This window comes from Dermacentor andersoni, chromosome 6 (genome assembly GCF_023375885.2).
Source record: "Dermacentor andersoni chromosome 6, qqDerAnde1_hic_scaffold, whole genome shotgun sequence".
Taxonomy (NCBI): domain Eukaryota; kingdom Metazoa; phylum Arthropoda; class Arachnida; order Ixodida; family Ixodidae; genus Dermacentor; species Dermacentor andersoni.
Genome location: NC_092819.1, coordinates 184,659,834 through 184,685,911, shown reverse-complemented (window position 1 = coordinate 184,685,911; position 26,078 = coordinate 184,659,834). Strand labels below are relative to the sequence as shown.

General features: G+C 45.0%; 1 protein-coding gene across 2 annotated transcripts in view; it reads right to left on the bottom strand.

Annotated features, from left to right (window-relative positions):
- LOC126523968 (protein 5NUC-like) overlaps nucleotides 1-26,078 on the bottom strand; it is a 648,261-nt gene that overhangs the window by 88,250 nt on the left and 533,933 nt on the right. For both annotated transcript variants that reach the window (XM_050172368.3, XM_055067017.2), the window contains one exon: nucleotides 5,306-5,477. In XM_050172368.3, coding sequence (XP_050028325.1) covers nucleotides 5,306-5,477 — 172 coding nt within the window. The remainder of the gene's footprint in view (nucleotides 1-5,305; nucleotides 5,478-26,078) is intronic.

Genomic DNA, 26,078 nt, shown 5'->3' with positions numbered 1-26,078 from the left:
TTCATTCGTTGAGCCCCAGACCAGAATGTCGTCTGCATAAATAAGCACGGAAGGTAGACCGTCAAATATCTGGCGAAGTGCCTGCTGAAAGGCCTCAGGTGCGGACGAGATACCCAAGGGTAGCCTTAAGAAGCGGTATCTGCCGAAAGGTGACGCGAACGCACATATCTTGGACGTTTTCTCATCCAGGGGCACCTGATGGAATCCGGCGCTTGCATCCAGACAGCTAAAATAGGTAGCTCCTGTTAGTCGTGCTTCCACATCCTCGGACCTCGCTAAGGTGAAGTGTTGGCTCTTGACATACATGTTTACTCTTCTGGGGTCCATGCAAACCCCTAGAGCACCGTCTTCTTTCTGTACTAAGACCAGAGGGCTTACCCAGTGTGTGGGCGCCCTTTCTCTGACGATAATTCCCGCACGTGTCATTCGCTGGAGCTCTTTCTCCAGAGGTTCCTGTAGTGCCAGTGGAACCTGGTGGAACGACTGGAACTGCACCTGGTTCCAGGACCACGCTGTACAGAGTCTTCAAGCAACCCAACCCTTGGAAGAATCTTTCAAAAGTTCATACTCAGGGGAGGCATTCACAGTGTCCACCGAGCACTGAACCAACCCGAGTGCCTCACTGGCATTGAGTCCTAGGATGGCTTGACGCCCATTCTTCACGACAAAAAATTTGATGCTAATCTTGGTGGCTCCAATGGACACTTTCTGTGACGTTGTTCCGTGGCTTAAAATTAAACCCCCTTGTATCCTCACAGCATGGAGCAGGTAGGTTGAAATGCTTCTTTGGCTCGAAGCTTACGGTATGTTGAAAACGGTAGCAAGCTTATCTGCGAACCTGTGTCCACCCTGAACGTAACTTCGCGGTCACTTACACGTGCTTTATTTGTCCAGTCCTTCCTGTGACCATTTTCGGAGCTTATTTCAAGAATCTCAGTCATTCTCGTCGACTTAACCGACTTCACTGACGGCGGTCGACTTACGGTAACAACTTGCAAAGTGGTTGAACTTGCGGCAAGAATGACATATCTTATCGAACGCTGGACACTGTTTAGGCCTGTGTTTACGGTTGCATTTCCTGCAGTAGTATTCCCGATTGTCGTAACACTGCTTTTTATCGCGTTGCTGCTGTTTCTTCGTTGACACTGTGCGACTTAAAATAATGTCAACGCAGTCTTCCGACTTATTCCAAAGTTGGCTCCTTATTGCCGCCGATTCTGCAGCTTTGCACAATTCTTAAGCTTTTAGTAGCGTTAGGTCTTTCTCAGCAAGCATTTTTTCACGAAGTTTGGGTTGTTCGTACCAAACACAAATTGGTCTCTGATCAGCCAATCGTGCTGATCCCCAAAATTGCACTAGGTTGCCTGTTTCTTTAAGTCGCGCACAAATTTTTCAAGAGGTTCCTTCTCCATCTGTCTCCTTGTACGAAATACATATCTTTCATGAATTTCGTTGCTCACCTCGGAGAAATAAGCGTCGAACTTCTGCACCACAGTTCCGTAGCTTTCCTTGCTTTCACCGGGCTCGTACTGGAAATTGTTGAAGATGTCGAGTGCTTCGTCTCCTGCGAAGCTTATCATGAGTGCAGCTTTTGAAGCATCACTATTAGGGGCCTTCTCTACTGCCGTTGCTTACAGATACAGCTAAAATCTTTGCTTGAAGCGCTGCCAATATTCCGATAGGTTGCCCGATAGACACAAAGGCTCTGGCATCTTCACTAGGTCCATTCCGCACGGTTACGGCGACGCTTCAGTCCGCGGCGGCCCCTTCTGACACCATGTAATTTGCAAGGACAACGCAACAGCACGATGGCCAGAAGAAGAACGATTGCCTTATTCCAGCATTTCATTATATAGGCGCGGGACCGTGCGCCAAGAGTATCTGCGCATTTAGGGTCTGCAGTCATACTTATCGGATACACCCTCGACGACCGCCCCGTTCATCGTCACCAGGCCGCTACCTGTCGCCGCAGCGCCATCCATACACTGGCCCAGACCGGGGCAGGTCCGTCAGCCTATATCCGAAAACTAAAAGCTGCAAACGATGCAGGTGTGGTTGCTGTTCGTCTAACTGACGAAGATCCTCCACCGCCGAAGAAGACGCCGAATATGTTGTCTCGAGGACATAACAACGACACGCCGCCGGCCGACAAAAGAGGACCTGACGACGCCATGTACCGGCCATAGGTGAACGCTACACAGCCGTGATCGCAACCACCAAGACCTAACTGTAATGCAACACAAAGAACCACCGGCCTCGACGTCGTTCTCGAAGGCCGTGCAGTCACCGCCTTAGTAGACACAGGAGCCGATTACTCCGTAATGAGTGGACCCATTTGAACACAGTTAGGATTGCATGGAAGGCCCTCAAATACGGACAGCTGGAGGACATGTCATAACGCCGACTGGAATCTGCATGGCAAGAATTACCGTTCATGACCGGACTTACCCTGCCACCTTCGTTATCCTCCAACAGTGTTCACGAGACGCGATTGTCGGCATGCACTTCCTGAACCAACACGGCGCAATCATAGAAATCAAGTCCAAGTCGATAACGCCGTCGGAAGATAAAGCGATGCAGCCCGAGAGCTCTCGTAGTCACCAGGCCTTCAGTGGGCTCGAGGATCAAGTGAGCATCCCACCGCGCTCCAGCATTGTAATTTCTGTCGGCATCGAAACACCCGCTGACGAAGGAGGCGTCATCGAGGACGACCACGCCTCCTGCTCGACCGTGAAATTTGCGTCGCAAGAGAGAGCGCTAGACTCCCCGGAGGGAAAGCGGAAGTGATGCTAACCAACTTCAGCCAGAAGTTCAAGCGCATCAACCAGGGCACGGCAATCGCTTACATCGAGAAAATTGTGGAAACCAGCAAGCCGAGGTAACACAATTAACACACACACAAACCAACCAGCCGAGGTAACACTGATGTGGTTTTTTCTGCACCTAACAAACTAATCAGCCTGCGCAGGAAAACCAGACCAGAAAAGAAAGAAAGTGCTCCTAGCTGCCAAGTTAAACACAGGAAGGAGTTTAGAGATTGTAAGACATCAATTATGTATCGTATATCCTTATCGTGTGCAAAGTATTACGGCGGACACTCGGGCAGATGCATTAATGATAGACGGCGCGAACACAAAAATAAAGTCGACAAACTTGTATCAGATGGTTCTTTCTCTCCCTTGATTGTAAGCAACATAAGTGTTGCCCTCTCTTCGAATCAACAATCACTACTGGTAGAAATAAATGCGAACTCACTAGACTTATAATAGGAGCCGAGCAGATTGATGCATTAGGGGATTCATGTATCAGCAAACCGTCATTGGCTCTCTCAGAAAAAGAGATGAAATTTTTGCGCATGGCTTAACGTATCACTTGCAAAAATGTTTCGCTCTGATTGTTTATCTGTTCCCGTGGCTGTGACTCATGTTGGCTGAGTGTATAAGTACAACCTGGTTTTCGATAATAAACATTGTTGGAAGTTGGAGCTGTGTGTGTCCCTGTGTGTCTTCTTTTGTCCCGTCTTTTTATCGCGTTACCGTACACCTCTTGATGATAAGAACTCTCAAGGTCAGCCCCTGGAAATTCCCAGGCAAAGCAAAGCTCGCGCCAGAAGAATTAACGATGGTGTTGTATGAGGTAGAGGCAAGAGTTAACTCCAGGCCTCTCACTTGCCTTTTAACTTAACCAGAGGGAATGGAAATACTTACGGCCGTTCATTCGTTAACCGGTAAACAATTAATAAGCCTCGCTTACCACAACGAAGATGTCTGCACTTCATGGCCCAGATCAACGGACACAGGAAAGTGGCTTCATCGTATGTAGTTACTGGAGCAGTTTCGGAGAAGTCGGAGGAGAGAGCATTTACTTAGTTTATGCTCAGCGAGCTATGGAACTGTTCATGCTTTGAATAATGTATAAGTTGGTCATCTTGGTTTTTACGATGAAAGTTTCCCACGACAGTTGTCGAAGATCGGACGAATCCAGGAAGTACATCAAATACGTGATCAAAATATCAGAATTTGTGCGGCGAAGCGTCCGAGCGTCTCAGTAATACGACAACCCATCCTAAATCTTAAATTATGGGGTTTTACGCGCCAAAACCACTTTCTGATTATGAGGCACGCCGTAGTGGAGGACTGGAAATTCCGACCACCTGGAGTTGTTTAGCGTGCACCTAAATCTAAGTACACGGGTGTTTCCGCATTTCGCCCCCATCGAAATGCGGCCGCCCTGGCCGGGATTCGATCCCGAGACCTTGTGCTCAGCTGCCTAACAGCATAGCCACTGAGCAATCACGGCGGGCTGCGACAACCCATCTAGCGTCTGTACCAAATTGAACTGCGCGTCTTTCCGTGGTGAGGAGAATATTATTTATTTTACTTCAGAGAGCTAAGAAGAAGCCAACGGTCAGCACGCGAGACCGCGGCCTCCTGGAGAAGAAGGCAAAGTGAATGTCAGCCATGGACGGTATTCGAAATACCTTGTTAAATGCGCAAGTACACTAGTATTTCATCCTAGCCCGCGACCATTAATTCTATAAATGCAATTAGCATTGAAGTAATGTAGTCGCACACCGTACTGCCGCCACCAGAACGCATCGCGTATGAAGTGTCTACTGCAACCGGGCTGTTCTCTTGAGCTTCGCTTCATCGAAGAGCGGCACACACCCAGTGGCACATTTGCAGTGACCGAAGGTGCCGTCACAGTGGTGCAACGAAGAGCGCTACAGAAGTGGCACACGCCCAGTGGCGCGAGTTAGTGTCGAATAGGTTAACTAAACGACGGAACACGCACAATAGCATTGTCCAGAGGCACATATTCAGTGGCAGAACATATGCATTGACATCCAGTGACTCGAGTACCCATATCACGTATCCTGCAGTGTCTAGAGTTGCCGTCGAAGAGCTTCATTGAAGAGCGGCACATACCCCGTGATCCAAGTCGGCGTGAAAAGGAAATGCTTAGATCCGAACATAAATACCAGAAAGTGCGTGAAGTTTCCTAATAATTCTCATCCAATGGAAATGTAAAAATGTATCAACTCACTAAATGGTGATTCGGTATATATGCATGTATATATATATATATATATATATATATATATATATATATATAGACTTAACTTTAGTTTATGGATTAACTTTATGGATGGATTTATGGATGGAATTATGGATTACATAGAGCGAATAAATTATAGGTGCGGAAATGTGAAAAATGCCTCATTATTAAGTGTTAGCGTTGTAAGATATATTTCCGTGCATGACATTACAAGACTTGTAAACACCTGCTCATCCACACAACTTACCAGCGGTGATGAGGAATTCCGCGGGTGGCACCTCTCCCTTGGCGTCGTGCCGGTGGACACCATGCTCGAGGAGGTTTCTCAACTGTGCCCCGCTCACGTTCATCACCACGAGCGTGTTGCCGAACGGAAGAACGTTCACCACATCCTCGAAAGTGACCAGCCCACCTGTGCTCTGCGAGGGGGTGATCAATAAGCTTCACACATGATGAACCACATAGGCATGAAGGAAGTTCAGAAATTCGCTAGAAAGCCTTAGTAGATCATGAAAACATTCTTAGTAATCACTAGCATTTTGAACACAGTTCCATTCGGATGAGCTGTGCCGAACATAGCAACGCTACACAGCTGCAGGAAGCCACAATTTCTGACGCTCCTCTACCGTACGTGTCGACGCCAGTGTGAAGGTCAATCGATGACCTACAAACGATGTCACTGCTTGCCAGCGCGCTTTATCAATGCTGGCTGTGTGTTTCACCAGCGAGTCCAGCATGCACCGATGTTTTCCAGATGCTGACTTTAACAATAATCCATTGGCCAAATGGTGACATTAAATTTTCTACCTAGGCTCAGAAGGATGCAACCGACAACCTGGAGCAGTGCGGCCGGTTCTTGTGTTCAAAGTTCTGAAGCGCCTGTGCGTCCAATGTGCCTCCTATTGTGTTTCAAGCGCTCCATTACCTTTGTTAAAGTTGTACCGGCAAACCCACAGCCATTGTCTTGCGTGCAAACCGCCGGAGAAAGTAAGGCCGTTCTACCATAACAGGAGAAAAGACGAGCCGTTGAGCAGGAAGAGTCAAGTCTACTGCCGAAATGCATGCTTTTTTTCAGCTGTTGTCAAGTTTTAGTGATGCTTAAGAACACAGTAGCCACAAGTGTGAATAACATCACTAACCCTTTATTAGAAGAACTTGTGCCTAGCAAAACAAGTTACACTCAGGCACAAGAATGGTGGCGAGCACAGCCGGCGATGGTCGAAAATCAGATCTACGGGTCAAGCGCGTGGGTTTTCATACGTGAATTGTCGAAAGTTCCAGGGTAAACGCTGGTGCCCGCGTGCCTTCTAGAAACTGCAACACGATTCGTGCCGCGCATGCAGTCTCATAATACAAGCTTCGGCTTGAACATACAGAACAGATATATTCAACAATAACATTCGAGTAAGTTATAATCACGCAGGTCCATCTTGCACTGACCGATAAACTTAAGTTGATAACGGGTGAAATGCAGTCCCCGAGTAAAGGCTAAGTACACGTGTCAATTTAACCCCCCTAAAAAATCACCACCCCATACTGCAAACACTAAACAGAAAAGCAAAAGCACCTGTAGTAAAAAAAAAAAAAAAAAAAAACAAAGCATCAAACATAGAGTTTCATATTAGTATACCTAGAGGGAAATCTGGCGCTACGATCGTTCAACCATCATGGGAATGATTGCAAGTACAGGCTTCGGATTGGCATTCTATTGACTGGCGAACTAGTCTACAAGTATTTTTTTGGCAATTTTGGTTTCGCTCCAAGCGCAATTGCTATAAATTGCAGTGGGACAGTGCAACGCAAAGCTTTCTGCCTTTGTTATGTTGCTCGAAGTGGCGATAGCGCGCTGGGCCAGCGATGGGACGATGTTTGTGTCGTGGTGTGGCGTCGAAGCCCTCACGAGAAAGCGACAGCATCGTAAACGTTGAAAGAACATGTTTTGAGCGTTTGGACCTTGGTTTGTTAAGTGCGTTAGGTTGGCACTGTAGCGTTACGTGCGTTATGAAACTTCAGAATAGGAAAAAGAAGGCACTACTGATACAATACATAAACAGTTGTACTTCTAGTGGCTTGAAAATCAAATTTTATTGAGAGCTTCATTGTGCATTGGTCGTTTATGTGCTCATTGAAATGCGTGTTTCAGGACTTTGAGAACACAAACTTACCTGTGGTAGGAAAGGTTGCTGCTTCTTGGCTGTAGTCTAGTGTCGCAGAATGGGTAAGTGCAAAGCCACGCCATAACGCTTGGGAAGTGGTACGTCAATATAAGATATGATGATGAAATGCTCGTAGGAGTCCACTAGCGTCCTAGCTAGCACGGCAGCAGATGTGCTTAAATGTACTTGAAAACGTTCAGCAATCGTGACAGCTGACGCAGCCTTTCGAAAGCGCGAGAGAGTTCGCAAGTGCCTTTTGTCTGCGAGAAAAGTCTCGCGTTTGCAGCGAGCAGGCGTCGTAGCAGACGACACTTCTAGCATTCCCTTCAAGGGCGCAAGACTTTCTCACAATACAATATTTTTGTTTGCAGAAATACTTGATGAGTGTTTTTATATAAGTACATGCACGGTTGTTATTGCTGTTGTAAAAATAAATAAATAATTATTCTTTGGCGTTAAATCGGGAAGAGAATCGCACGAGTATGCATACCATGGTGTGTTCTGGTGACAAACCATAGTAGACCATGTTTCCATCTTAAAGTCGTAGAAAGTTTATGTAGCGCTTTGTACATTATATAACAGATTGCAGAAATAAAATTTGATTTTACGCAGTAATAATTGAGTGCAGCATTGTTTGCTGCGCCGCAAGCAAACGCCACTAGTCTAAAGATCGAAGTCAATCCCAAGCCTGTACTTCCCATCATTCCCATGTAGGTTGAGGCAACGCTCATGAGAACCCCCGTAGACATTAGCGCCATATCTCACTCTAGGGTATTTATTTAGAAACTCTATGAACAAAAAAAACGAAGTTGTGGTTACGATGAGATAAGTCATGACGATGATCCAAGGTTATCGATAAATGGCCGTGGTTTACCGAACTGCTTTGTTTTGCATTCTATTTCATGTTGTGAGACTGAAGAATTAATAACAATCATCATCATCAGCCTGGTTACGCCCACTTCAGGGTAAAGGCCTCTCCCATACTTCAACTACCCCGGTCACGTACTAATTGTGACCATGTTGTCCCTGCAAACTTCTTGATTTCATCTGCCCACATAACTTTCTGCCGCCCCCCTGCTACGTTTCCCTTTCCTTGGAATCCTGTCTGCAACCCTTAATGACCATCGGTTATCTTCTCTCCTCATTACATGTCCTGCCCATGCCCATTTCTTGTTCAGGATTTCAACTAAGATGTCATTAACTCGCGTTTGTTCCCTCACCCAATCTGCTCTTTTCTTATGCCTTAACGTTACACCCATCATTCTTCTTTCCATATCTCGTTGCGTCGTCCTCAATTTCTTTAAGAACCCTTTTTGTAAGCCTCCAGATTTGTGCCCCGTACGTGAGTACTGGTAGAACACAGCTTTTATACAGTATTCTATTAAGGGATAATGGCAACCTGCTGTTCATGAACAGAAGAATCAATACCAAGATTAAAAACAAATGTGCTGCAGGACATGATGACATCAAACCTATGCCAATAAAGTGCTTTGCTGATGTGATATCACCCACGCTCTCATACATTAATAACTTAACTTTCTCTACTGGAGTTTTTTCTGAACAACTGCAAATAGCTCGTGTGTGCCCGGTCTTCAAAGGTGTTAATGACAGAGAAATTGTAAATTATTGACCAATATTGGTACTTCCAATGCTGTCGACAGTGTTTTAAAGTGGTATTAATATCAGATTACAAATTTTTTTCGATAAGAATAATACCAGAAGTGAGGCCCAGTTTGGCTTTCAATAAGGCAAATCCACCGAACTTGCGTTACTCGATATTAAAAGTGAGATACCGAATAATTTCGAGGGAAAGCTTCACACGCTGGGACTGTTTGTAGATTTCCGTAAAGCATTCAATACCGCGTGTGATAGTGTTCTTCTACAAAAACTCAATAATTACGGCATCCGTGGTATTGGCAATAGGTAAGTACAAAATTACTTGGCCGACCGTTACCAATATGTAGTTATTAATCAGGAGACATCCTCGCATGCTAAGGTTAACAAAGGTGTCCCAGAAGCACGGCCTGCTGAACTCCAGACCTCCCTCCTCCAGCACGCCTGGTCTAGTTCGCCCCTTTTGCCGCTAGGCAAAGAACGTACGAGCAGAGTGGCGCTAGTTATAACCTGTTGGCTGTCGTATGCTTCTGCGATCTGTTCAGCGCTTGTCTTGCCATTTCGCAGGCACAAAGCGCTTGTATTGGCGGTAAATGAATAAATTCACAAATAAACAAAAGAAAACATATTTGCGAATGCTTTGCGTTTGAATAGTGAAACTAGAAGAGGAGGAGCGGTGCAAGAAATGTAAACAACGAGCATAGGTGACAGCTGCAATGCTAGATCGACGGCATAAATTTCCCTTTTCTAGCCTCTGTAAGAGAATGGAAAAATTGATTTAAAGGATTCATAGGATAATCTAGCTTTTTTTAGTTGATTACAGGTAGCCTAATGTCGTAGATGACGTTAGGATTTACCGCTGTGTGCCGTAGTGAAAGGCAGATGATCTCATAAAAGTATAGTAAAAGTATTCACGGCTAAGTCCTCCGCCCGATATGTGCAATAGGCTGATCGATTCTGTTTCAAGGGAAGGTGAGCATATCTTGTTTTTAATGTCGTTGGATGTCTAGCTCAGTAGAAAGCTTGCAAAAAATTAAGGGATCCCAGTGGTTTAAAACGTGCTGTACTGCAGGCCTGAAATCGTGTCACGGAACTCTTTTCAAACTGTAAAGCTTTTCTGCGTGGTACGGCGGCGGCCTAACGGTGGTGCTTAAGATACGTACGCAGTGAAGCTGTGTGTGTAATTCAGTTTTTGAACTCACGACCCATTCACGGACAACTTTTAAGAGTTAAAATGAGTGGTAATTGTTCTGTCGTCGGACATTACGGTGGTTTCAAGTTTCTGAAGAGCGCAGAAGCGAACTTTACAACGTGTACAATGGAACTGTTGTGTACGTTGCGAACTCTATACACAATGTGATTTATAAAAATCTGCTTGAAAAAGGCAATAGAAGCCGCTATTTCACGCTATTCTAGAGAGCAGCGGACTATACGCTCTGATATGTTTTAGGTTCGGGCAGTCAACTTTTGGAGCCAAGTGACCGATCAAAGCCTTGTGACATTACTGTCACTGTGTTAGCAAAAATCATCAACTAGACAAGCAGTTCGTCACAACACAACAGCTGCCGTACTAATTACAACGCCGCACAGCCGCCCACCGCGTAGCAGACGATGGACGGATGGAAGGTAGGAGCGTCCCCTTTTTGAAAGGGGGCGATGGCAGTTGCCACCATTCTCAGATTTTTATTTTGCCTTTTATTTTTGTTTTTATCTCTTTTGTGTGTTATTGAATTTCTCGATTTTCTTTAAATACGTCTTCCTACCCTTTTAACCTTATGTCACCTCTCTGCTTTTGAGCCACCAATCCTCCAATCGCCTTTTGCTAATTTCCACCGCATATTTATTTACATGACTATTATTATCTCTGAACCTCAGGGCCTCAGGAAGGGTGACTGTGGCCGCATCGACATCGGGCTTGATACCATCACATTTTAGTATGAGGTGTTCCAATGCTTCTATATATTTATCACACACAGTACACGTGTCTTCTTCGTTAAATTTCTTTTCATCGCTCCGCGTTCTAAGACATCCTGATCTAGCTTCAAAGAGACGGGCACTAGCCTCTTGAGTTGTCATAAACCGCTTCCTTCCTGATCTGCTGTTTCCAGTATCGATATAGTTCCACACTATGCTTCTTTTCCATTGAATTTATCCAATTTTTACATTCCGCATTTTTCACCTGTCGTTTAATGCTCTGCCTGTCTTCGTCCTCGTGTCTGGCATACTTACTGGTTAGCTTCCTAGTTCTTTTCCGCCATTGTGAGTCAACGCTCTTTCTATATAGGTATTTAAACACCTTAGCTGCCCACCTGTTATCGTCCAATTTCCTCAGACGTTTTTCGTATAGAATTTTACTCTGAGCTTCCCGTGCTTCGAACGATGCCCAGCCCATATCTCCCTGTACTGCTTCGTTTGTGGTTTTCCCGTGGGAACCTAGTGCTAACCTTCCCACAGCTCTCTGATTTACTTCTAGTCTCGACTGAACCTCTGCCCTTAAACACAGGACCGCATTCCCGAAAGTACGGCCCGGCACCATTACTCCCTTCCAAATACCTCTCAGTACCTCATACCTGTTGTACCCCCCCAATGCCTTATGTTTTATTATCCCGGCATCTGTTCTTCGGCATCTATTCTTTATTCAATCATTGCCTAAACGCACATGCCAAGAACGTTTTCTCTTTCTTATACAAATTGATACTAGAATCGCTTACGCATTCATCACCTGACTTATCAATGTAAAAAGCCTCTGCTAGTTCACGTGCTACCTGGTTACGACTGCGCCTTAAGATTTTGGTTCTAGCCAGCAAAGGCTGGCATGCCTTATCAGGCGTAGCCAAAGGGCATGCGCCGCAATGTAAGGGCAAATTTGACCCTTTTTCGTTAACCATAGAAAGCTTATGTTCCCTTAGTCGTTCATTTATACAAAGGCCCGTCTGGCCAATGTAAACTTTTCCACATGTCAGGGGAATTTCATACACAGCCCCGACCGAACACCTGACAAACTGGGTGGCGTGACCTTTCGTGCAGTCTCGCAAGCAATCCTCGCCGGAGACAATCCGGGTGCACAAAGAGGCCAACTTGCGCGGGGCAGAAAATACCATCGGCACACCGTAGCGATTGGCTACATTCTTTAGGTTGTGGGAGACCCTATGAATATAGGGGAGAACCGCCGGTCTGGTCTTCGGCTGACCGCCACCTTCTTGAGGTGTTCTAGGTTTCAAGCTTTGCAGAAGCTTCTCTGCCACAGCAACCACGACGGAAACGGGAAAACCAGCCTTCTGTAACCTGCCAATCTGATTGTTGAGGCTGTCCTTTACCAGGTGAACACATGATTTCTGCAGGGCTTCCTTCAGGCACAGCATAACAATGGTGCGTTTTACCGTCTTAGAATGAGCGGACTCAAAAGGCAACAGGTCTTTCCGGGCTCGTGGTGAGTACACCCAACACGTGTGATCTGGTGTTAAAGTGATGTTAATATCTAAAAACTGCAATCTATCTTGTTCAGGTAATTCGTGGGTGAAGGTTAGACTCCTCCCGTGACGTTTAAAGACAGATAAGGTCTCTTGCACGCTAACCATGTGCGTCAAACCGGGTTGCTTCTTAAAAATCACCAAATAATCGTCCACGTATCTAAAAACTCTCAGAACTATCTTGTCGACCAAATAACACACCAGATCACGATCAATGCTGGCCAGGAAAATGTTAGCCAGTACCGGTTCCACACAAGACCCGATGCAAATGCCCTGACGTTGAACATGAAAATGGTTGTCAAAGGTTACAAAAGTGGACTCTAGATAAAATTCTGGTAGCTTCATGAAATTGTCCACGGTTAGGCCGCTAGTATTCTGAAAATCTACTACACCATTTTCGTCGATGCAAGACCTAACTGCACAAAATAGGTCATCATGCGGTATAGAAAAGAACAGGTTTTCTATGTCAAAAGAGACAGCGTAACCTAAAGATGAGGAACCCTGTAGGAAAGAAACCACATCACCTGAATTCTTCACAACAAATGTATAACTAAATTCCTTAAACACTTTTGGAGAAAAGAGCTAATCTCTCGTTGCCACGTATCCCTTTCACTCACAATACACCGGAACGGCTTGTCATCTTTGTGCGTCTGCACGGTAAAAAACAGTTCTAGGCTGTTGCGCTTACAGTTGTTAACTGCTCTTGAAAGTCTATCTAAAGCCAAGTCCTTGCACAGTTCTATGGCTTGAGCCTTTACCTTGGAAGTCTTCACGTTTTTTGGTGATAAAGTTCCTTCCGACGGCCTCAACGGCTTTGTCGTGAAACATCCCCTTTGGTAGCACGGCAAATCCTCCCTCCTTGTCCGCCTGTAGAAGCATCAGCTGATGTTCTTTGAAGAAAGAGACAACTTCTTCAGCGTCCCTTTCCACAGTTGACTGTCTTAGGCACGCAGACACTTGAGGCTTGGTGGCCGTACGCAGCAGGCACTCGACCCCATCAAGAAGACACCTTCCACGGTCCTCTTCACCAGTTTTGCGCGCCACTTGTCGATTCAACGACAGCAACTCGTGCGCTGGCACATTAGGCTCCATGCTGAACTTAGGTCCTTTCTTTAGCACATCGGCTATCTTGGGTGGTAGTACCGTGTCGGCCAGTAGAGAAATCGCACAGCCAGGACTTTTTTCTCTAGGCCTGCCTTTTGGAAGCCGCAGCAAAAGGCAGCCCCACCAAAATTCGACCGCTTGGGAAGTCTGACGCCGATAGGACTGTAACCTGGCTTCACCTATCCACTCGGAGTCTGTGCTAAAGGCGAGCAAACGCAGCCAGTGATTTAAAAGTCTGATTTGGCGCCATAGCTCCGATCTCAAAATTTTGCAGAGGCGCTTTAAATGACCGACAGACGGTAACACGTGGCCAAAAAGAGCTGTGAATTCTATCGGCACTAAATTCTTTTTGAGGCAATAGCCGAATTTCCCTTCTTTAAGTATGTACGACCGACTGCGCAATTCCCTTTTTTAAGTATGTACGACCGACTCGCCCAACAACGTGCTCTCCTGAAAGTTAAGCTAGTCGGTAAGGATTCATTATGCAAACAGGTGAGGCGTGCAGACAGGACACAAGAGAAGAGATGTGGACGACACGAACGCCGACTATCAACTGAAGAGAGCACTGAGGCGAAAAGAAGAAAGAAGACACAAAACTCACCTGCGCGAGCTGTGGAATGGCATCACAACGTGTCAGTCGTGTACATGTGCCGGTCTACGTGAGAGATAGGTGTTAAAGCACTTCATCTCTTCCTTATGTAAAGTAATCGAAGGCTGATTCACGCACGCACTTCCACGATTATAGATATGCCATGCCTCTACCATACGACGCGTATATTCATTCTCGTGCCTGTACAATACCGCGCATTCATCTAACTCTGGCGCACAATTAAAATCTTGCCAATTTAGGGAAAGATTTGAAGGCGATCCACTGGTTAACAACCTTTTATGTTCCATTAGCCTCTAAATGATACACCGCCCCGTTTGCGCTATGTAGAACAGGCCACAGTGAAGGGAGCTTTATAAAACACACCCATACGACAGTCAGGAAAACTGTCGTTCTTATTGTGCTTTACTGGAGAAATATCTGTTCTTTTTTTGCCTTTTACCCCCTCTTTTTTCCTCTGCATGGCAGCGCATATCTTACCTAGCTTATTGGGAGCAGTGAAAGCAACATTAACATCATATCTACTCACCACTTTTTTAAGCCTGTGCTTTACGGAATCAATGTACGGAATAGTCACTACTCTTCTTTTTTGGTATTACTGCTGTCTGTAATCACGTCCGTCCCCATCGATACCGACTTCTTTAGGCATTCAGCCGCAGTAGCCACTGTTACGCTAGCATAACCTGCATCTAATAGGCGCCGGACGTGTGCATTGAAACTGGCGCTCATTTTGTGCATGCAGGATCTGGTGAGAGAAGACTTAAGGCACGTCATGGCAATACAGTTTTTTACTACTTTGGAAGGCTTGGATTCAAAATTTAACAACGGCTTCGAAGATCTTGGGGAATACTGCCAAGAAACGTGATTTTCTTCGGAGACCAAGGAAATGTCTAGAAACTGAATGACGCGTCGCTGAGGAAATTCCATGGTAAACTTTAATGCTCCTCCATGAAGTGTAAATTCCTCACTTACTGAGGTAGCAGTGGAATCGAATTCTTTCCTATTGCAGAATATCAGGTAATCATCAACGTGACGAAATATCTTGATAGCGCTATCACCTAAGGCTTTCTCTAAGAAGCTGTCAACATTACTCATGTAAATATAGCTAAGAATAGGGGCAACTTTTCAGACAATACAAATGCCTGATTTCTGCAGAAACACGCCGTCTCTCCACCCAATCAGCGTCGATATTACGAACATTGAAAAATTTTTTAGAAAATCTCCCGTGGGAACACCGCATCTGTCAATAAAACAGGACACTTGCATTCGTTCTTTAATGCACTCATTTTCGGAATTGAGCAACTCTTCATGCGGCAAGGAGTAATACAGGTCTTCGATATCCATACTAAAAACTGTGCAATCATCATCATCATCAGCCTGGTTACGTCCACTGCAGGGCAAAGGCCTCTCCCATACTTCTCCATACCCGGTCATGTACTAATTGTGGCCATGTTGTCCCTGCAAACTTCTTGATTTCATCTACCCACATAACTTTCTGCCGCCCCCTGCTACGCTTCCCTTACCTTGGAATCCAGTCCGTAACACTTAATGACCATCGGTTATCTTGCCTCCTCATTACATGTCCTGCCCATGCCCATATCTTTTTCTTGATTTCAACTAAGATCTCATTACCTCGCGTTTGTTCCCTCACCCAATTTGCTCCTATCTTATCCCTTAACGTTACACCTATCATTCTTCTTTCCATAGCTCGTAGCGTTGTCCTCAATTTAAGCAGAACCCTTTTCGTAAGCCTCCAGGTTTCGGCCCCATACGTAAGCACTGGTAAGACACAGCTGTTGTATACTTTTCTCTTGAGGGATAGTGGCAACCTGTTGTCCATGATTTGACAATGCCAACCAAACGCACCCCAGCCCATTCTTATTCTTCAGATTATTTCAGTCTCGAGATGCGGATCTGCGGTCACTACCTGTCCTAAGTAGATGTATTCTCTTATCACTTCCAGTGCCTCGCTACCTATCGTAAACTGCTCTTCTCTTCCGAGACTGTTAAACACTACTTTAATTTTCTGCAGATTAATTTTTAGACCCACCCTTCTGCTTTGCCTCTATAAGTCAGTGAGCACGCATTGCAATTGGTCCCCTGAGTTACTAAGCAAGGCGATATCATCAGCGAATCTCAAGTTACTAAGGTATTCTCCATTAACTCTTATCCCCAATTCTTCCCACTCCAGGTCTCTGAATACCTCCTGTAAACACGCTGTGAATAGCATTGGAGAGATCGTATCTCCCTGCCTGACGCCTTTCTTTATTGGGGTTTTATTGGGAAAGCTATATTTAAGGGTTGGTTATATTCCACACATTTTTCTATCACCTGATTGATAGTGTGAATATGGTCATAGTTGAGTAGCCTTTGCGGAATCCTACCTGGTCCTTTGGTTGAGAGAAGCCTAAGGTGCTCCTGATTCTATTTGCGATTACCTTAGTAAATACTTTGTAGGCAACGGACAGTAAGCTGATCGGTCTATAATTTTTGAAGTCTTTGGCGTCCCCTTTCTTATGGATTAGGATTAAATTAGTGTTTTTCCAAAATTCCGGTATGCTCGAGGTCATGAGCCATTGTGTATACAGGGTGGCCAGTTTTTCTAGAACAATGTGCCCACCATCCCTCAACAAATCTGGTGTTACCTGATCCTCCCCCGCTGCCTTCCCCCTTTGCATAGCTCCCAAGGCGTTCTTTACTTCTTCCGGCGTTACTTGAGGGGTTTCAAATTCCTCTAGATTATTCTCACTCACATTATCGTCGTGGGTGCTACTGGTACTGTATAAATTTCTATAGAACTCCTCAGCCACTTGAACTATCTCATCCATATTAGTAATGATATTGCCGGCTGTACAATCACCAGGATTTTACTCTCTCAAATACTGAGCTAGTGCCTGAGAATTATGCAATCGAAAGGAGTCTGAAAAAAACTAGTGACGCTAAGCAGTTCTTTAGGTAACTAGCGACACAGACCTGCGACGTTCCTTTCTCTGACACCATACCATGAAAAGGAATTTCTTGCTTATGGGTGTTCGCAGAGAAAAATAGTTGTAAGGTGAGTGATCTTGCTTTCTTGACTTTAGAGACAACCCTATCAAGATTATTTCTTGACAGAGGGTCAACCGCACTTTGCTTAACCGCCGAGGATTTGAGTTATCCGGGAAAACACGTTGTGGGGCTAGTTGGTGCAGAGCTATCAATAGACGAAGCGCCAATAGTGGCGGCACACAAGGAGGAATGCAGACAGGACAAGGCGCTTCCTTGTCCTGTCTGTAGTCCTTCTTGTGTGCCGCCACTATTGGCGCTTCACCGATTGAAAGCTTGAGTTTTACTGGCTGTATGTTCCTTTCTATGGGTGAAACCACTTTTTCTGAAAACATGTCATCTGGCATAATTACGAAATAACCTTCCTTGTTAGATATTACTAGTCTAAGTTTATGCTCCACAAGGTAATTAACTAACAGTTGGAAAGGGTGACACGTCCTAAAATTAGAATTGGATTGATTAATACTTGCAAGCAATCTGAAATACAGCGTGAGCGTTCTTCTTCCGGGACGAACCTGGTTATGCAGCGCGGTATGCTTCAAACGTCAACGGGTTTTATGTTAGGATTAAAATAGTGCTTGGGACCTAAAGCAAAGGTTTTTCTATGGGTATCACTTACGATGGCGTCTCCAAGAACAAGTACGTTATTTGGCGGTGAATTATTAGAAAGGTGTTTCCTCTTGCTTTGTTGAAGCTCAGGAAGTTTCATCCTCCACAGGAAGTCCGCGCGTTGCTTGGCTAAGCTGTTTCAATCGGCGTAAAGCTGGTTCCAATGACGGCCGCCTCTAAGAGCCTCGCAATGGACCAGGAGGTTCTACCAGACGTGTTTAAAGGTCCGTTGCGGCTTCCTGTCACCCATCCCCGAGGTGCACCCCTGGATTTTCAACTGCACCGCCGTTCAAGCCACCGAATTTCGTCGGGAGCAGCACATCTTCATTATTCAAAAAAGAAGTGAGGCGTGTAGACAGGACACATGAGTAGAGAAGGGGACAACACGAACGCCAACTATCAACTGAAGGGAGCTCTGAGGCGAAAAAAGAAAGAAGACAGAAAACTCATCTGCGCAAGCTCAGGAATGGTAACACCGCGGGTCAGTCGGGTACACGTGCCGGTCTACGCCTTAACAGTTATCTCTCACACAGACCGTGGCACGCAGGCTTGAAACGCATATTCATGACGCCGACAACCAGCCATCATCATCATCATCATCAGCCTGACTACGCCCACTGCAGGGCAAAGGCCTCTCCCATACTTCTCCAACTACCCCGGTCATGTACTAATTGTGGCCATGTGGACCCTCCAAACTTCCTAATCTCATCTGCCCACCTAACTTTCTGTCGCCCCCTGCCACGCTTCCCTTCCCTCGGAATCCAGTCCGTAACCCTTAATGACCATCGGTTATCTTCCCTCCTCATTACATGTCCTGCCCATGCCCATTTCTTTTTCTTGATTTCAACTAAGGTGTCATTACCGCGCGTTTGTTCCCTCACCCAATCTGCTCTTTTCTTATCCCTTAACGTTACACCTATCATTCTTCTTTCCATAGCTCGTTGCGTCGTCCTCAATTTAAGTAGAACCCTTTTTGTAAGCCTCCAGGTTTCTGCCCCGTACGTGAGTACTGGTAAGACACAGCTGTTATACACTTTTCTCTTGAGGGATAATGGCAACCTGCTGTTCATGATCTGCGAATGCCTGCCAAACGCACCCCAGCCCATTATTATTCTTCTGATTATTTCACTCTCATGATCTGGATCAGGAGTCACTACCGGTCCTAAGTAGATGTATTCTCTTACCACTTCCAGTGCCTCGCTAACTATCGTAAACTGCTGTTCCCTTCCGAGACTGTTAAACATTACTTTAGTTTTCTGCAGATTCATTTTTAGTCCCACCCTTCTGCTCTGCGTCTCCAGATCAGTGAGCATGCATTGCAATTGCTCCCCTGAGTTACTAAGCAAGGCAATATCATCAGCGAAGCGCAAGTTACTAAGGCATTCTCCATTTACTCTTATCCCCAATTCTTCCCAATCCATGTCTCTGAATACCTCCTGTAAACACGCTGTGAATAGCATTGGAGAGATCGTATCTCCCTGCCTGACGCCTTTCTTTATTGCGATTTTGTTGCTTTCTTTATGGAGGAGTACAGTGGCTGTGGAGCCGCTATAGATATCTTTCAGTATTTTTGCATACGGCTCGTCTACACCCTGATTCGCAATGCCTCCATGACTGCTGATGTTTCGACTGAATCAACGCTTTCTCGTAATCAATGAAAGCTATAAATAATGGTTGGTTATATTCCGCACATTTCTCTATCACCTGATTGATAGTGTGAATATGATCTATTGTTGAGTAGCCTTTACGGAATCCTGCCTGGTCCTTTGGTTGACGGAAGTCTAAGGTGTTCCGGATTCTTTTTGCAATTACCTTAGTAAATACTTTGTAGGCAACGGACAGTAAGCTGATCGGTCTATAATTTTTCAAGTCTTTGGCGTCGCCTTTCTTATGGATTAGGATTATGTTAGCGTTCTTCCAAGATTCCGGTACGCTCGAGGTCTTGAGGCATTGTGTATACAGGGTGGCCAGTTTTTCTAGAACAATCTGCCCACCATCCTTCAGCAAATCTGCTGTTACCTGATCCTCCCCAGCTGCCTTCCCCCTTTGCATAGCTCCCAAGGCTTTCTTTACTTCTTCCGGCGTTACTTCTGGGATATCGAATTCCTCTAGATTATTCTCTCTTCCATTATCATCGTGGGTGCCACTCGTACTGTATAAATCTCTATAGAACTCCTCAGCCACTTGAACTATCTCATCCATATTAGTAATGATATTGCCGGCTTTGTCTCTTAACGCATACATCTGATTCTTGCCAATTCCTAGTTTCTTCTTCACTGCTTTTAGGCTTCCTCCGTTCCTGAGAGCTTGTTCAATTCTATCCATGTTATACTTCCTTATGTCAGCTGTCTTACGCTTGTTGATTAACTTCGAAAGTTCTGCCAGTTCTATTCTAGCTGTAGGGTTAGAGGCTTTCATACATTGGCGTTTCTTGATCAGATCTTTGGTCTCCTGCGATAGCTTACTGGTATCCTGTCTAATGGAGTTACCACCGACTTCTATTGCACACTCCTTAATGATGCCCACAAGATTGTCGTTCATTGCTTCAACACTAAGGTCCTCTTCGTGACTTATAACCGAATACCTCTTCTGTAGCTTGATCTGAAATTCCTCTATTTTCCCTCTTAGCGCTAACTCATTGATCGGCTTCTTATGTACCAGTTTCCTCCGTTCCCTCCTCAGGTCTAGGCTAATTCGAGTTCTTACCATCCTGTGGTCACTGCAGCGCACCTTACCGAGCACGTCCACATCTTGTATGATGCCAGGGTTAGCGCAGAGTATGAAATCTATTTCATTTCTAGTCTCGCCGTTCGGGCTCCTCCATGTCCACTTTCGGTTATTCCGCTTGCGGAAGAAGGTATTCATTATCCTCATATTATTCTGTTCTGCAAACTCTACTAATAACTCCCCCCTGATATTCCTAGTGCCTATGCCATATTCCCCCACTGCCTTGTCTCCAGCATGCTTCTTGCCTACCTTGGCATTGAAATCGCCCATCAGTATAGTGTATTTTGTTTTCACTCTACCCATCGCCGATTCCACGTCTTCATAGAAGCTTCCGACTTCCTGGTCATCATGACTGGATGTAGGGGCGTAGACCTGTACAACCTTCATTTTGTACCTCTTATTAAGTTTCACAACAAGACATGCCACCCTCTCGTTAATGCTATAGAATTCCTGTATGTTACCAGCTATATTCTTATTAATCAGGAATCCGACTCCTAGTTCTCGTCTCTCCGCTAAGCCCCGGTAGCACAGGACGTGCCCGCTCCTTAACACTGTATATGCTTCTTTTGGCCTTCTAACTTCACTTAGCCCTATTATATCCCATTTACTGCCCTCTAATTCTTCCAATAGCACTGCTAGACTCGCCTCACTAGATAATGTTCTTGCGTTAAACGTTGCCATGTTCATATTCCAATGGCGGCCTGTCCGGACAACCAGTCACGACGCAATAATCGTATTCTTTTATGGCCTCCCTGAATCAATTGGATCAGAGGCGTTTGCCCAGACCGAGCAACTTATCAAGCACAGCCACGATCATTTGAATATTTGTATCGAACTGAAAGAAATTGAGCGCGCACATCGTCTCGGTCATGGCACAGGTACTAACCGCCGCCGTCCTATCATAGCAAAATTCACCTTCCATAAAAAAAATGGCTGTGGCTTAGCTAAGGTTAAGCCCAGGATGCGAAGCATACTAGCCTTTATTTTAGTTGTTGAACCACTGTTTAGCCTGGTGAACTGCTGTTGCTTGGCTATATTTGGTTCGGCTAGACGAAGAAACAACTCATGCGTTACTTTGCTTCGCCTTCAAGAGTGGAACGCGACAGCGTTCCCGTCGACCCGCCAAGGGGTGTAAGACAATGGGCTACGGCGCAGCGACTACGCGCCCCACATTCGACGCGGTGAGCGTCGAGCAACGCAGGGTTCGGCGCGGCAACGAAATGTGCGCCTGAGCAAGCGACGCACGCCTGAGCCTTAGAAACAGCTCGTTTCTAAGGCAACACCGCATTCACTAGAGGCGCTTTTGTACCGCTTTGAAGCATCGTACTCGTGGCTCAGTGGTAGCGTCTCCGTCTCACACTCCGGAGACCCTGGTTCGATTCCCACCCAGCCCATCTTGCAAGAGTTGAGCCCGGCTTGCAGCTGTTGTGACGTCAGCGCCCTAGCAGGAGGAGTGGGAGTTAGGCCGCAGTACCATCTGTGCGACCGCAGGCGAGCGCACGAGCTGAGACCCGGCTATGTAGCTACGCGGCCGCAAGCGAGCGCACGAGTTGAGCCTCCGCTTTTGCAGCTGTTATGACGTCATATGGTAGCTACGCGGCCGCGCGCGGCGCAGCAAGGAAGAGCGTGGTTGTGCGGCTAGTATGCTTTGCGTAACAAATGAATTGATTATTTCTAACGGCCGTAAGTTCAAAGGAACCAGCTTCAGCGTTGGAGAGGATTTCTCATTCCGTACACCTACTTCAAAAACTCGCTTCTATCGGAATCCCAAATAGCTTGCTTTCTGTCTGGCTTGAATACTTCTTAAAAGGGGGCACACAGTTTACCTCTGCAAATAACCATAATTCATTTCTTAGCAGCGTAACATCGGGTGTGCCACAAGGCGCTGGTTTATCGCCTCTACTTTTCCTCATCTACAGCAATGATTTACCTGCTAACATTAAGAATAAATTACGTCTTTTCGCGGATGACTGGCCTATATTCCCCAATCAAAGGCTTGAATGAAATCACCGCCTACAACAGGATCTAGATTCCATCGCAGTATGGGGCGAGAAATGGTACATGCTGCTTAAGCTTACTAAAAGCAAAGCTCTGTCATTCACCCGCAACCACAGCTGAACCAGTCACACCTACACAACAGTAATGAACAGGATACAGACCTCCCTTCTATAACTAGCGATGAAGCTATAATGACTCTTGAAGACATAAAACGAGGAAAAGCGGCAGGAGAAGATGGAACAGGAATCCGTTACTCAAACATGGAGGAGACATCATGCCTGAAAAGCTTGTGGCCCTTTACACGAAATGTCTCACGACTTCAAGGGCCTCAGGGAACTGGAATAATGCCGACAATATACTAATCCACAAAAAGGGAGACGTTAAAGAATGGAAAAATTATAGGCCTATTAGCTTACTACCAGTATTGTATAAAATATTCAACAAGGTAGTTTCAAATAGATAAGGAGACAATTGCCTTAAACAAAGAAGAGAACAGGCTGGCTTCAAGAAAGAATACTCTAAAATGGTTCACATCCGTTTCATCAATCAGGAAACCGAGAAATTTTCAGAGTACAATCAGCCTCTGTATATGGCTTTCGTAGTTTACGAAAAGGCATTTGATTCAGTAGAGATACCAGCAGTCATAGCACGTAATCAAGGAGTACAGGAGGCCTGCGTAAATATATTGGAAAATATCTGCAAAGATTCCACAGCTACCTTAATTTTCCACTAGTAGAAAAATACCTTTAAAGAAAGGGGTCGGAGAAGTAGACACAATCTCGCCAATTCTATTCACTGCATGCTCGGAAGAAGTATTCAAATATTAAATTGGAACGGCTTAGGAGTACGGATCAGCGGGGAATACCTCATCGACCTTCGGTTTGCAGATGACATTGTCCTGTTCAACAACACAAGGGATGCGTTACAACAAATGATTGAGAACCTTAACAGAGAGAATGTAAGAGTGGTGTTGGAGATTAATATGCAGAAAACAAGGATAATGCTCAATAGCCTGGAAAGGGAACAAGAATTCTTGCTCGCCAGTCAGCCTCTAGAGCCCGCGAAGGAATACGTTTGCCGAGGCGAAATACTCGCATGGGACCCTCGTCATGAGAAGGAAACTTACAGTACAATAAAAATGGGGTTGGAGCGCCCACGGCAGACATTATCAGATCTTGACTGGAAGCTTACCATTATCACTAAAAAGGAATGTGTACAATTAGTGCATTCTACCTGTTCCGACATATAGGGCCGAAACTTGGAGACTGACAATGAAGCTCGAAAACAAGTTAAGGACCGCAAAAAGAGCGATGGAACGAAGGATGATAGGAGTAACGTGAAGAAACAGGCAGAGAGCGATGTGAATCAGAGAGACAACGGGCTTAGCCGATATTCTAATTTACATAAAGAGAAAGAAATAGAGCTCGCAGGTCATGTAATGCGTAGGTTAGATAATCGGTGGGCCAGTACGGTTGCAGAATGGGTGGCAAAGGAAACGCAGTCCAGACCGGCAGAAGACCAGGTGGAGTGATGAAATTAAGAAATTCGCAGGTGCAAGTTCAAATCGATCGCACAGGACACCGGTAATTGGAGATCGCAGAGAGAGACCTTCGTCCTGCAGTGGACTTAAAATAGGCTGATGATAATCATGATGATGACAACTGCTGCTTATCATAATAATAATAATAATAATAATAATAATAATAATAATAATAATAATAATAATAATAATAATAATAATAATAATAATATTAATAATAATATTAACATTAATAATAATAATAATCATCCTGATTACGCCCAATGCAGGGCAACGGCCTGTCCCATACTTCAACTACTGCTACCCTGTCATTAATGCTGTAGAATTCGTCAGCGTTGTTCGCCACGTACTCGTGGATTAGGAATCCTACCCCGTATTGCTTCGTATGTGGGAGTCGTCTTTTACAGAGGACGTGACTGTTATTTAGCACTGTATTAGCCTCACTACTTCTTCTATCCTCACTAATGCCAATAATATTGATTGATTGATTCTCTATTGGTTTATCACATAGATGTGATGGGAGGCGAAAGAAAAAGACATTAAAGGATGGCTTGAGGGAGTCCTTCGCCTCCATACTGGCAAGGACAACCGCAGAGGCACACACCTTTTGTTCACATGGTCAAACACTTTAAAGAAACTATCATATTAAACACAACATTGTCATACACTTTGACAAAACCATAAACTTAAACACATCACTAGTTACTGTCCCACGTAAGCATCATGCGTTAACATACGTAATTTCACCTCAGCGTCGAATGACATCAAACATTTCATAACAACGTACGCGTAGTAATAATGGCATTGAAACAATTTAATTAAGTACCAATCATAAACAGCTCTAGAGTTCAAGGTTAGGCTAGAAAGAACGTGTACAAGTCAGATAAGATTGCTTCGGGAATGTCGATTTCTTTTTGATTAAACAGATTTAGTAGACGTGATAGTTTGTTTAGAAGCATTTGTCGACCATAGCCAGTGCGAGAATACGGAACATTCCATATTTCTGTTGTTCTTGTTTTATGTGATACTTCCTTCAGAAGGAAATTTACTAAACCCATGAAGAGAGAATTATAACAGTCATAGTTAAGGCGATATTCACGCAACAATTTGTACATGTGTCCTGTACTCTAATTATTTTAATTTTTTTAAAGAGCTCCACAGTAGAATGTCGGAGTGGCACATTCTCAGTTATTCTGAAAACTCATGTTTGCATTAACAATAGCCGCGAGAAGTTCGATTGTGTAGTGGTTCCCTGCCCAAATGACGATAGTTATGATACGACGCGAAGAGGTCAGCAATTTAGGTTATGGATCAGCGATTATCAGTGATCAGCGATTATTACAGCGATTATAGATCAGGAATTTTATTGACTTCGGAGTTAAGTAGCGGTTTCGGTTCACAATTCCCGTTATTGCACCTTACTTTTGTAATATCGCATTGATATGCTCCTCCCACTGCAGTGATTCCGAAAAAAGCACACCAAGTACTTTAACAGAGCTAACTAGCTCTATCTATGAGCAACGAAAAACTAGGTTACCTACTACTGAAACCTGCCTACGTATAGGATGAAACATCACCGCCTTTCTTTTCTTTGTATTTATCTTTAATTGGTTATTAGCTGTCCACGTGCTTAATTCCTCTAAAATGGCATTACCTTCATGAAAAAGTTCGGCATCTGATGAAGATGAAACAAATATGCTAGTGTCGTCAGCATAAATTATAAATTTACCTTCTGAAGCTATATGGACTATGTCGTCTATATTGACCCGTGTATTTGTTTGTCTTTACCGGGCGATACGTTTAACCACCTAACAAATGTTATCGCACAACTCTCGACGCGCCTGCATGTGTCGGAAGTTTCTGGATTGTTATCGATGCTTCCATCCGCTGTCTGTAACCGAACCTTCCGTAATCTAATTACATGTGTGCGCGAGGCGAATAATGTAGAACTTTGTGGAAGGCACGCGGGTCCCAGCGATAACTCTGGAATATTCGACGACTGATGTATAAAAGCCGACGCGCTTGACCCGCTGATCAGATTTTCGACGATCGCCGACTGTGTTCGCCGCTGTCGCCGTTCTTTGAATGCAGCCTTTTTGAGGGCACAAGTTCGCCCAATAAAACGCTGGTTTCGTCTTTCCCAGTTTGGC